Raw genomic sequence first — 13,526 nt, 5'->3', positions numbered from 1 at the left:
GAGGTGTGAAGCGCATCTCCGGCCTCATCTATGAAGAGACTCGCGGTGTCCTGAAAGTCTTCCTGGAAAACGTCATCCGTGACGCCGTCACCTACACCGAGCACGCCAAGAGGAAGACCGTCACCGCTATGGACGTGGTGTACGCCCTCAAGCGACAGGGCCGCACTCTCTACGGCTTCGGAGGTTAATTCTGCTTCTACTCGGCTCCATCACATCAACCCAAAGGCTCTTCTCAGAGCCGCCCACATGTTCTATGGAAAGGCTACAATTCCTTGTGTCTTCTCTACTGAGAGGTTGTGTGATCGGTGTTTTGCTCTTGTGGTTGCGGTGTTTGTTTTTCCCTGTCCTGCCATAATCGCTGCACCTGATCAGTCTATCGGTATTTCCCTCCTATCTGCTCCGGGGGATCTCCTCTGAATGTTCTGACTACTGCCCTCATCTTCCTCCGTGATTATGGTTACTGTTACAATCTACATTCATCTTCTCCAGATTACATTACTTCCCTCCCCATCATATCACTCATTACCTCCCTAAAGAGTCCGTGTTATAGAACATGCAAATCTCCTGATAATATCCCGGTAAGACCCTTCTATATCCCGCTATCCGGACAAATGAGCCTTCACTCTATATAACACCTGTATGTTAATGGCGCTGTTCACACCCAAGCAAATTGCGCGCATATATATATATATATATATATATATATATATATATATATATATATTCCGCCTGTTCTCATAAGCAGGATCCCGGGATTGTTCTTTGCAGTTAACCCTCTCGGTGCTGAGTTCAGTTACTATAGTGATGTAGATCGTGTCCTCTGCATTGCCCCTGTGTGATCGGTGCTGCTGGCTTCAGTCTCCCGACACCTGTGACCGTAAGTGGTGCATAGAGGACGCTAAAGGGTTAAATCTAGGCAGAGTTATAGACCCGAATGTTCGCTCATTGGTTGATCACCGTAGTTGACTATTTTGAAATTCCCGCTCTTCTTCTGATCGTTTCTCCCTTTGTCTCGTCCTCTTCCCTGTACACGTGACTACATTCCTCTGGTTTCTGTAAATAGGATGAAAAAGGCGGCGGAGGGGAAACTGTTGGGGCCGATCAGGGGGATTCTAGTGAGGCGGAGAGGAGAGAGGACACTATGTCCGGGGCTGACATCACAATGGTGGGTGTATACGGGGTCTTCCCTGCAGAGTATATAGAGGAGCCGCGTCCCTGTCCTATTCCAGACCTGATACCGATCACATCCTGCACCCTCCCCCAGCAGCCTGACTCCCTTCACCTGAAAAGGAGGCGGCAGGGAAATTATTTTTTATACATTATTTTATTGTTCTATGTATTAAATTACTGGAAAAGATCGCCCAGTGTGAACACTGACCGTGCGGTTGTTTTACAATCTATTTTACCTGTCAGCGATCACCGTGTATTTAGACCTGATGAAGTCTTAGTGGGGGGGAGAGATTCCCGGGCCCGTCATTGATAAAACCCTTCCCGATCTGGCTATAACGCGTGTCCGTGTGAATATAGCGTTAACTATAGAAAAGCTTTGGATGAATCTTCCGAAAGTAAAATTAAAATATGATTTAAAAAAAATCAAGATGGAACATTAAAACTAATACCAATAAAACGAGGAAAGAGGCAAAAAATAAAACATTTATCATGAAGCATAAAAGTTATCACAGGGCTACTAGTATTATTGGTTACAATAGATAATCTAAACCACTGAAATGCGTCTGGTTACCCCCATCTATGTGACCAGACAACTGGAAAATAATTTTTATTTGCGCAAAAAACAAGCGCTAGATTGTGACAACTTTCAATCATCATTAACTCTTTAGCGAGGACTCTACTCCAGTATTATCACTGGGAACATCCAGACCGCACCTGAACACCACCGATCTCTCCCCTTCAGGCTTCCATGCACGGCCGGTTTATTCACAAGCTGAGACCGAGACAGCGGGAGGGTGATCGGTGTATGACTGGGAGCGGTGTGCGGTTCTCTACACCAGACTTTTACTTATAATTCATGACTACAATTAATTTCCAAAGATTATAACCAACGGCAGCTGTGCGAGCATTGCGCATAGGATTAGAATCTTTATTGGTGACATACACGAGAATGAGGGGGATCTCTCCATTGTTATCGGGTCTGGAGGAAGCGGGAAATTCAAACCCTGAACATCCTGTGATCAGCCAATGTGTGAGTGTGGAAAGGGGCATTAATAAATGAACATTGACCCATCGGGATTTATATAGAATTAATGCTGCCTATGAGCGGAGAAATACTCTGATACTGTGGTGTCCTTCCTGCTGTGTAGAATCGGGCTCGGGTCCTTTGTCATTTCATTGTAGTAAACATGCCGCTAAAGGGTTAACAATGAGCCGTGTGCGCGGTCCCGATAACAATGGAGAGATCTCCCCGAGATGTAGAGGCTGATTCTGTGGCTGACTACTACCCTCATCCTCCTTGTTTCTCTATTGTTCCCTCCCAGTCAGTGCACACACAGTAGGATGAGAGTCTCATAATAAACCCCGGCGATACCGATCAATAGATTCCCCGGTCAGTAAATTAGGATTTAGATTGTGCAGACTACATATTATAGCGTTACCGCAACAATTCACTCCAGTAAGGCTGTGTGATCGATCAGGAGATTATAGAAGAAATAATCGGGGAATCTGGTGGAGGAGACACTTAACACTGATCACAAGACAGATCGGGCAATGGGTTAACTACGGAGAACTCTACAGCGCCCCCCGCTCCACCACAGGAGAATATACATCCTGCAGTCAGTGAGAACCGCAGCAGTCGCTCTGATCTCACCCGATCCCGGAGCAGAATATATATATATAGTATCAATAGACTGTACTGACAGAATAGCGGCCACATATACAGAAGAGAATACGGGGAATACAGACAAGAGAAGCCCCAGCTCTATCATAGACAATGTGGCGGCTCTTAGAAGAGCCTTTGGGGTGACAGCAGGAGGCGGAGCAGGTTACTTGGCGCTGGTGTACTTGGTGACGGCCTTGGTGCCCTCGGACACGGCGTGCTTGGCCAGCTCTCCAGGCAGCAGCAGGCGCACGGCGGTCTGGATCTCCCGGGAGGTGATGGTGGAGCGCTTGTTGTAGTGAGCCAGGCGGGAGGCTTCTCCTGCGATGCGCTCGAAGATATCGTTGACAAAGGAGTTCATGATGCCCATGGCCTTGGAGGAGATGCCGGTGTCAGGATGGACCTGCTTGAGCACCTTGTACACGTAGATGGCATAGCTTTCCTTCCTGGTCTTCCTCCTCTTCTTGCCGTCCTTCTTCTGAGTCTTGGTCACGGCTTTCTTGGAGCCCTTCTTGGGGACTGGTGCAGACTTGGCGGGATCAGGCATAATAATCACTCACAATCCTTCTTCACTAGAACAGAGAGAATAATGATGCTTCCTCCTCCCACCGCAGCCGTATTTATATGCAGCCCATGCAAATAAGAACTGCTGTCTGCTCACTGTTCTACTGGAGGAGCAAATCATGTGACCTGTGGGAGCGTCTTAAGCCCCGCCCAGTGTAGTTCATTGGTGTTTCTTCAAGTCTCGTCACCATTGGCAGGATTCAAATCTACCCAATCACAGGAGCCGGAGGGCGGAGCAGAAACATATAAAAGGCAGCAGAAAGAATATCTCAGTTACATCACAGAGAGACTTCTCTTGAGTATTTAGGTTTCAGTAATAATTATGTCTGGACGCGGCAAACAAGGAGGGAAGGTTCGGGCTAAGGCCAAGACCCGCTCATCCCGGGCAGGACTCCAGTTCCCCGTTGGTCGTGTGCACAGACTTCTCCGCAAAGGGAACTATGCCGAGAGGGTGGGCGCCGGTGCTCCGGTCTACCTGGCCGCTGTGCTGGAGTATTTAACCGCTGAGATCCTGGAATTGGCCGGTAATGCCGCCCGGGACAACAAGAAGACCCGCATCATCCCCCGTCACCTGCAGCTGGCCGTGCGCAATGACGAGGAGCTGAACAAGCTGCTGGGTGGGGTGACCATCGCCCAGGGAGGTGTCCTGCCCAACATCCAGGCCGTGCTGCTGCCCAAGAAGACCGAGAGCAGCAAAGCGGCCAAGAGCAAGTGATCACCGCTTATCCCAGATCATCCCGAACACCAAAGGCTCTTCTAAGAGCCACCACATTGTCTCCTACAGAGCTGGCGCCGCTGATCTCGGGTGTGACAGGGATCTGGGCTGTTATAGGGATTAAACAACATCCGGCACATTTTATCTAGTATAGGACACCGTGTGGGTTGTGCAGAATGTAGTTTGTATTGGAAGGGTTAAGTCTCGTAATGAATACGTTTTCTCACGATGTAGTTTACGGACCCTCCACAATAGACGGGACCGCAGTGTAGAGATGGCGCCTCCTATACTGTAGCCTCCTGTGTAATGGAAGCTCCTGAACACATCGGATCTCCAGCCGCATTACACAGCGCGGCCTCCATCCAGCCGATCAGGGGGTCAGCGCTTCTCCATCGTTGGTTACATAAAGATCCCGGCACTCGCTGTATACAGTGACCGGGAATAATCGCCCCAGAGCCGGCCGGAGATCAGCCAATAAGAGCTCGGTATCCGGCTATAGAACTGTTATTTTCCCGCTCATTCTACAGTTATCGCTGTAGAATGAGAATAATGAATAAATACAAATATAAATGACACAAATATAATTAAGAATAAAACGAGGAAAGTTGTAGTAAACTAGATAGTCTCAGCTGGGTCTCTCGGAGAACAATAACATTGATCATGAAACATAAAAGTCATCTCAGAGCCCTTTAGATACTAGTATTATTGTTAAAATAGATAGTAATCACATAAAATAGTTAACCCATTATTGCACTAGTAAAACAGACAGATCGGTGAAGTGAAGGAAAGGCTGAGCTGTTATAAAAAGTAACAATCCCGTTAGATGTAACGAATGAGACACTAGAAACACTTTGTTACTAAGAAAATGTCTCAATATTAATTCCAATAAAGAAACATAAAACACCATTTGAATAGTTTTGGTTGGACACAATGTATGATATCGCACTGTGTGTATGCTACCAATGAAATTGTGAGTCCTATGCGCAATATTCGTAAATTATAGTCCTGAATTAATAGTAAAAGGCCGGTGTACGCTCACCCTCCTGCTGTCTCGGCTCAGCTTGTGAATAAATCGGCCGCGCATGGAAGCCTGAAGGGGAGAGATCGGTGGTGTCTATTTTAACCAATAACATTAATAACCACAGGGTCCTGAGATTACTTTTATGCTTCATAATAAATGGTATATATATATATATATTTTTTATTCCCTGTAACTTTCCTCTTTTTATTCGAATTTAATTGTTCCTTTTGCTCCATTCTTTTCCCTTCCATTATTAGTATCCCATTCTCTATCCCTTCCCTCCCAGGAGGCTGAGATTCTCGGACACTTATTCGGATAGAGAACACCGGAGGTCTAGGAGATGATTTACTATTAATAGATTAGTCCTGAGCTTTTCTATTAGCGCTATATTCACACGGACACGCGTTATATTCACATCGGGGAGGATTTTTATCAATGACGGGCCCGGGAATCTCTCCCCCCCACTAAGACTTCATCAGGTCTAAATACACGGTGATCGCTGACAGGATTTGGTAGAACAGAGCATGTGACTTAATCGGCCAATCCCCGTTCAATGTGGAATATATGTAAAGATCTAGCCGACTTACAAATGTCAGAACAATTCTGTATAGAAGAAGGGATTTGGCGGCCTCTCTAGTCCCTTTCCTGACTGTGTGTAGGAAGGAAAGCTGCTGACCTCTAGATGCCCTTGTCTGATTGGATGTGCAGCGGAATAAAATGGATTGTAAAACAACCGCACGATCAGGGTTCACACTGGGCGATCTCTTGCAGCTGAGTGACATAATATCGGAATTTAGTACATTAAATAACAACAAAATGACAATGTATAAAATACAGGATAGCTTTCCCCGCCGCATTCTCAGCAGTGTCGGGCTGCAGGATGTGATCGGTATCAGGTCTGGAATAGGACAGGGACGCGGCTCCTCTATATATTCTGCAGGGAAGACCCCGTATACACCCACCATTGTGATGTCAGCCCCGGACATAGTGTCCTCTCTCCTCTCCGCCTCACTAGAATCCCCCTGATCGGCCCCAACAGTTTCCCCTCCGCCGCCTTTTTCTTCCTATTTACAGAAACAAGAGGAATGTAGTCACGTGTACAGGGAAGAGGACGAGACAAAGGGAGAAACGATCAGAAGAAGAGCGGGAATTTCAAAATGGTCAACTGCGGTGATCAACCAATGAGCGAACATTCGGGTCTATAACTTCACCTAGAGTTAACCCTTTAGTGTCCTCTATGCATCAATTAGTCACAAGTGTTGGGAGACTGAAGCCAGCAGCACCGATCACACAGGGGCATTACACTGCGGAGGTCACGATTTACATCACTATAGTAACTGAATATAATTCAGTACTGAGGGGGTTCACTGCAGAGAACAATCCCGGGATCCTGCTTAGGAGAACAGGCGGAGTATAGGAGCAGAACAATGGAGAGGATAAGGAATCAGCTCGTTCTATAGATAATTTGGTGGCTCTGAAAAGAGCCTTTGTGTTGCATGCGGGTCCCGATTAGATCTAAGCTCTCTCCCCACGGATCCTGCGGGCCAGCTGGATGTCTTTGGGCATGATGGTGACCCTCTTGGCGTGGATGGCGCATAGATTGGTGTCCTCAAAGAGTCCCACCAGGTAAGCCTCGCTGGCCTCCTGCAGGGCCATGACCGCCGAGCTCTGGAAGCGAAGATCGGTCTTGAAGTCCTGGGCGATCTCTCTTACCAGGCGCTGGAAGGGGAGCTTCCGGATCAGCAGCTCGGTGGACTTCTGGTAGCGGCGGATCTCACGGAGAGCCACTGTACCTGGACGGTAGCGGTGAGGCTTCTTCACCCCACCAGTGGCGGGAGCACTCTTCCTAGCGGCCTTAGTAGCCAGCTGCTTGCGGGGAGCTTTCCCTCCGGTGGATTTACGAGCGGTCTGCTTGGTCCTGGCCATGATCCTCTGTACACGTACACAGCGGAGAAGTGATGGAGAACGAGCGCGGAGCAGAACATTTATTCTCCTCGTCTTGTCCCCATTGGTTCATGTAAACCCCACCCCTGCATCCCATTGGCTGATTCTTACAACCAATGAGCCCGCCAAAATACGTGTGACGTCAGCAATTGTTCTTTGTTAGAAAGAGGCAGGACACATCCTCGCCCTATTCGAGCCTTCCCTGCGGATGGACGTAACTCCCGATAATAGCGCCCTCCCCCGTGTCCCCTCAGACATGACGCGGTACCGCATTTCGGGTGTTCACACTGATTGCCTGCCGCTCCCCTATATTCAGACTCTATTCGGGACTGCATGACTTTAAATAGTAATAAAACTAAGCAGCAAACTAACCCTCGGGATGGGGGAAATAATATGTGCACAACCTATTACTCAAAGGGTTACATTTATCCCCAAATATCTGGTAAATCAATAATTTCCATAATCCCGTTTATCCTTAGGGCGTCTATCACAGCAGTGTAAATCCTTATAGTTTATACATAGGATCTACAATGTGTTACATTAGTGACACCTGGTGGAGAGATTTATAATCTTTTTGTTGCCGATTTGTAACAATATTTATACTTCCCCCAAGCGCTGACCCTACAAGTGTTACAGCGGCAGAAAGATACAATGGTTGGTTACAGAACACTCAGCTGAGTGTTCATAAGGGGATCTAGAACTAGTAAAGGCAGATGTATTGGGATTGATAAAATATAATAAAGTGATAATATAGATTTATATCACTGTATTATATCCTTTATGTATCCCGGGGGTTACACGGGCGGGCATTGATCGTACAGCTCTGTCTGGAGGAGGTGGTGGCTCTGAAAAGAGCCTTTGTGGGATAAGTACAGGACGAGGCTCCCGATTATTTCTTAGCCGCGCTCTTCTTGGCTTTAGTCACCTTCTTAGCCGGGCTCTTGGCAGCTTTGGGTTTGGCCGCCTTCTTAGCCGGGCTCTTGGTCACCTTCTTGGGAGCAGCCTTCGGCTTCTTGGGGCTCTTGGCCGCTGCAGGCTTCTTGGCTTTCTTCGGGCTCTTGGCCGCTGCAGGCTTCTTGGCTTTCTTCGGGCTCTTGGCCGCGCTCGGAGCCTTCTTTGGCTTCTTAGGGGATTTGGTCGCTTTCTTAGCTGCTGCAGGCTTCTTGGCCGCAGCCGCCGGCTTCTTCTTGGCCGCCTTGTCCTTAGTCTCCAGCTGGTTCTTGTTGATCTTGAAGGATCCGGAGGCGCCGCTGCCTTTCACCTGGAGCAGGGTTCCCTTGGTCACCAGCCCCTTGATGGCCAGCTTCAGGCGGCTGTTGTTCTTGTCTACATCGTATCCTCCGGCAGCCAGAGCCTTCTTCAGGGCGGCCAGAGACACCCCACTGCGCTCCTTAGAGGCGGACACGGCTTTAACGAGCAGCTCGGACACGCTGGGACCGGAGGGTTTGTGGCTTTTCTTGGCGGCTGATTTCTTCGGCTGCTTCTTGGATTTTGCGGCCGGTTCGGCGGGAGGAGCAGCGGCTGGTGCGGTTTCTGCCATCTTATTTTTGATTGAAAGAGCTTTATTTTCCGTTCAGTCATTACAAGTCGTACAATAAATTACAGTCACACAATGCATGATAGTACAATACACAGCAAAGGTTCCCTAAGCTATACATCGCACACCATGCTACTCTAACATTCAGCTCAATCCTGCAATATAGAGGCACAAGAGATCAAAAAACCAAATAATACAATCTGTGATCGGGGTAGGGGTGTGGGCGACTATGTGGGGGTAGGGAGGGGGCGGATCACAGGGCCAAACTGTTGGGCTGTATCTTCAGGGAGACTTGGGAGAAGGAGAGGGGTCTTCACTCCTCTTCTTCCTCATCAACGGCCGAGCTGTCCAAGATGGAATAGTCTCTAAGCAGGTTCTTGATGAACCTGCGGCAGTCCCGGACGGACATGTTTTCCCTGTTGATCACGAGGCGGTTCCTGGCAAGCCACACTGCGTCCTTAAAACAGTTCATAAGGCGCCAGGCCTCCTGGATGGCCTCCACGTCGTGGGTCCCAGGGAACAGGCCGTAAAGCACCGAATGGTACGATAGGCAGCTCCTGGGCACTGAGTCTCTGAGTTCCTGTTCTAGGGCGTCCAACAGACCCTGTGCAAAGGGGCACTGCCAAAACACGTGGAAAGATGTTTCCTCCACGTAGGGGCAACGGGGGCAGTACCGGGTCTTGCACAGGTTGCGGGCATGCATGAATGACCTGAGAGAGAGACCTCCCATGACGGCCATCCACGACAAGTCCTTGTGTCCATTGGTAAGCCGCTTTGAGGCCACATTGTTCCAAACTGTCTCTGCAGTGGCTGCGGGGAGTCCCGGAACCAGCTCGGTCGAGTCCTTAGCTCGGATGAGCTTGTGGATTGTCTTTGGCTTCCATAGGTCTGGTTTCAGTCCTTCCAGCTGGTGCTCCCTCACAAACCGGACAACATCCCCATAGAACCAGGGAGTGTTCCAGTTGTAAGGGATGGAGCTGTCCCACTTGTCCCAGCCCAGCTGTCTCCAGAGGGGCATGAGAAGCAAGCGAGACATGGACCTGCCCGCTGAGCCAGTCTTTTCTACAAGAGTCCGCTGCACCGTGACACATGCAAAGGAGGCCCTCAGCAGAGCGGGGATGTCGGGTATTCCCTTCCCACCCTTGCGGGGTTCCTTGTACATCACGGTCCTCTTGACTCTGTCCATTTTGCCCCAGACGAAGCCAAACACTGTCCGGGTGATGGCCTTGCAAACGGTGGTATGGGGAGGCCAGGCCTGTGCGGTATATTGGAGCACAGGCAAAACTTCACTCCGCAGGACAAGTGCCTTGCCTTCCATCGTGAGCTTTCTGGAGCTCCACAGTCCGATCTTCGAGTTTATCCTTCCTAGTCGGTCTTGCCAAGACTTAAGGGCCGCTCCTTCCTTCCCGAACCAGACTCCAAGAATTTGAATGAAGTCCGGCTTGACAGCAAAGGGGAAGGGGGCGGAAGAAGCCAGGTGCCATTCCCCGAAGAGCATGGCCTCCGACTTCCCGCAGTTGACTTTTGCCCCCGAAGCTCTGCCGAAGTCCTCGCAGGTCTGGACGAGTGCAGTCACCGAACGCTGGTCAGCGCAGAAGACGGTCACGTCGTCCATGTAGAGCGAGCACTTGACCTCGTGGCGATCTGGTCCTGGTGCGGTGATCCCTCTGATCTCTCCATTCTGCCGGATAGTCTCAGCGAAGAGCTCTATAACACAAACAAAACTTGTAAAACTTCTTATAAATCACAACTACACAAATATCGTGAAGGATAAATGCTGAGACCGGAGCTGCTGGCGCCTCTTATATGTACAGCGGCTGCGCAATGATTGGCTGCTGAGATGTCACCGTCCGGAGCTGCTATTGGCTGACACAGAGAACAGGCCCCGCCCCAACCCGTCTGGACCCGGCCGAAGTTCCGCTACAACCTTGTGCTTCCCTGCCCGGGATAAAATATCTTTACCGGCTAGAACCGGACAGGAGAGCTCCCCTTCTCCGTGTCTTCCTCCTCCCTAACATCCCCCCTAACGGTTTATACCCGTCATTATCGGAGGTGCCGGGGAGGAGCCGGGAGGAGGCCCCGGGATCTCCGCCACAGTCTTCCCGATCTGCACATCACTGTGTATCCGGGAATATAAATCTGCTGCTGGGGATCGTTCCTTCTATTCCCGGCACCGGTCACCATCACACGGATCTTTACTACAACATCTACCGTCCAGGAAGCTGATTGCACGATGCGGAGACGGCCTGGAGCTGCTGAGAGCCCCGGAGGGTAACACAGGCGGCGCCTCCGCTCACTGCCAGCTCCCTGTCCCGATATATAGATATAATACGGACAACGTGTCCATTTACTGACCCGGAGATGATGGGGGGAGTAGATGTGATGACTGTTCTCTCCTTCATCTTCCTTACAGCTTCCCGACCCATAACACCCGCAGATGTCTCCTCATGTCTGCAGAGAGCACTTGGCCCGGGTGCGGGGGGGAGGAGGAGGATTTGGACATAGAGCTGGGGCTCCTACCCCTGGGGATATTCTCTCACATCCCGGCTGTGCCGGAGGTCAGGGGGAAGGGGATACAGATTCTCCATGATGGGGAATTATGTGATCTCCTTGTTGGTATTCTTTGTAATCTCCAACGTGTTTTGAAGCCACCGGGCAGGAGCTGTCACAGCTGATCCGGCTTCGGGGCGTGTTCGGGCCGGGAACTGAGGAAGGAGATGCCGCAGTTAAAAGATATAACCCGGTCCCCGACTGAAGCTCTGGAAGTAGAAGTGGTCGGGTCGGAGGATCGTGTCCGGGCTGCTCAGCGGTGAGAAAGGAGACAGTGATAGCGGGAACCGGCGAGGACAGAGCGGAGGGAGCGGAGAGCAGTGACGGGGGTCAGAGGGGCTGAAGATGGAAGGAGAAGTGAGGAGAACAAAGAAGTCAGAATCCTGATCCAGATACAAGAGACTCCGTATTCTCTGTAGGATCCTTCCCCCTCACAGAATGTCTTCTATCCCCAGATCCCTCGTCTGTTAAGTGATGACCCCGAGGATCCTATTGTGATTTCTCTCACAGATTATCTCCATTACAGGACCTGCTTGTACATTACCAGGATGACATCGGGGATTCATATATTGGTTGTATATATGGTCCTGATAACAGAGAACATTATACCTGGGAGAGAAAGCCCTATCCCGGCCGCTGCACTGATACTTCCATGTCATATTTGTATTCCACACAACAATTGTATGAAGCCAGTCCGCCTGCTGAATCCCAGCTCCTGTGCTCGGGAAAGGTGGAGAGCCGCACAGCAAGCATCAGACTGCCGACATCCAAGAGGAACTCCAGCCCGGGCGGACAATAAAACTCTTCTTCTTTATTATCTTCTAATTAATAATGTAATAAAATATTATGTTTACCTCATACAATGCACGGAATGATAATGTATCATATTAATATAAATGGTTTATATAGATAACAATGTGAATTCATACAAATGTAACAGGCTTAGTCCACAAACTAGACTCCACCCTACAGGTTCGGAACGGGATATAACACGGTATAAGTATAACCATAAATCCTCCTGTCTCTGATAGAATGATGTCATTTATACTTCCATTGTAAATGTGCAGAGGGACCGATGACGTCACGGCCCATGTACATTAGGGACATGTCACCTACTGTGTTACAGAATGTCCGTGTCATGTATTATATAGATGACACCAGACCCACAGCCCATCCACAACGGGGTAACATTATAATGTAATAAATTCTTTGTTTTGTGCAGTCTCTCCAGGACCAACACATCTTATTCACTCTTTATGATGGACTCCTGTCTGTTAATTTCCACGTTGATACATTAGTTATTTATTCATTTGTTTATTCTTATTAATACATTGTTGTTACATTGTATACTTTTGTAATTCCCCTTCCTGCTCTCAACGAGACTTCTCAGGAGAATTAGGGGTTAATGAGCAGAGACTGTAATAGAGTAATACTTTTTTATTTTTATATACACAGGTTGTCATTGAATACAACTATTGGTGATCGGGACTAAACCGCGTAGATTCCATTCCTACCACAAGTGCAGAGACCTGCCCAGTATTATCATAAGGTGTCTGAACAGTAGGTCCCAGTTCACACATGAGATCGCGGCTGCACTGTCATCTCTTGTCAGGTTTCCCCGGTCAGGGGCCGGAGGTCTCTGATAGAATTTCCCTTCCTTGGAAAAGATTCATCCTGAGCTTTTCTGTTATTAGCGCTATATTCACACGGACAAGCGTTATATCCAGATCTGCTAGATAGGATAAGGTCACATTCAATTATTTGTTTAGAGAAGCCGAAGACTTTGTCAGTGACGGGAATCTCCTCCCCGGTATACAGGCTCCGATACATGTATCTCTATGGGGTTTATTTGGTTAACCTTCTGTTTAATGCAAATTAGAATCGAATCCTTAATTGAATTACTAGGTAACCGCGTAATAACAGGAAACCACAGAATTGTCGGGAACCTGATAATCACCAATGTAATTGCTGTTAATTGACACAAGATGTCGCTGTTGTACAATGAATGGAATAAAGAACTAGAACTGTGCGGCGAGTAGATGGCGCTATATTTATTAAAACAGTATAAATCCTTACAGTTACAGTTTATACAGATCAGATACATTGTGTTACAATAGTGACACCTGCTGGTGAGAGATTTGTATTCTAATCTTTACATGTTACCAAAGTGTAACGTCGAATATTTATATTTTCTCAGGTTCTAATTGAGACACAAATAGATACAACGATAGATGGTGACTAAGACTTGTAATAACAACACAACAAGTTCAGCTGCTCTTATATCTGGTATAGGATAATCAGGGGTGGAAGAGTCTAGAATATATACATACATCTGCATTGTGCTTGATATAACAAAACATAATAA

At 48.5% G+C, this 13,526-nt stretch overlaps 3 protein-coding genes across 3 annotated transcripts in view; all 3 read right to left on the bottom strand.

The window, feature by feature from the left end:
- LOC130267519 (uncharacterized) overlaps positions 1 to 13,526 on the bottom strand; it is a 125,018-nt gene that overhangs the window by 93,294 nt on the left and 18,198 nt on the right. The window contains exon 2 of the mRNA XM_056517464.1: positions 6,715 to 7,099. Within this exon, the coding sequence (XP_056373439.1) occupies positions 6,715 to 7,099 (385 nt within the window). The remainder of the gene's footprint in view (positions 1 to 6,714; positions 7,100 to 13,526) is intronic.
- Positions 2,984 to 3,377, bottom strand: LOC130267533 (histone H2B 1.1-like). The gene has a single exon (XM_056517479.1). The coding sequence runs from the start codon at positions 3,375 to 3,377 to the stop codon at positions 2,997 to 2,999; it is 381 nt and encodes a 126-aa protein (XP_056373454.1). The 3' UTR covers positions 2,984 to 2,996.
- Positions 7,781 to 8,614, bottom strand: LOC130267525 (histone H1B-like). Its single transcript, XM_056517470.1, has one exon. The coding sequence runs from the start codon at positions 8,612 to 8,614 to the stop codon at positions 7,964 to 7,966; it is 651 nt and encodes a 216-aa protein (XP_056373445.1). The 3' UTR covers positions 7,781 to 7,963.

Source organism: Hyla sarda, chromosome 4, assembly GCF_029499605.1.
Source record: "Hyla sarda isolate aHylSar1 chromosome 4, aHylSar1.hap1, whole genome shotgun sequence".
In the NCBI taxonomy this organism is placed as follows: Eukaryota; Metazoa; Chordata; class Amphibia; order Anura; family Hylidae; genus Hyla; species Hyla sarda.
This window is presented reverse-complemented; position numbering and strand designations above follow the sequence as displayed.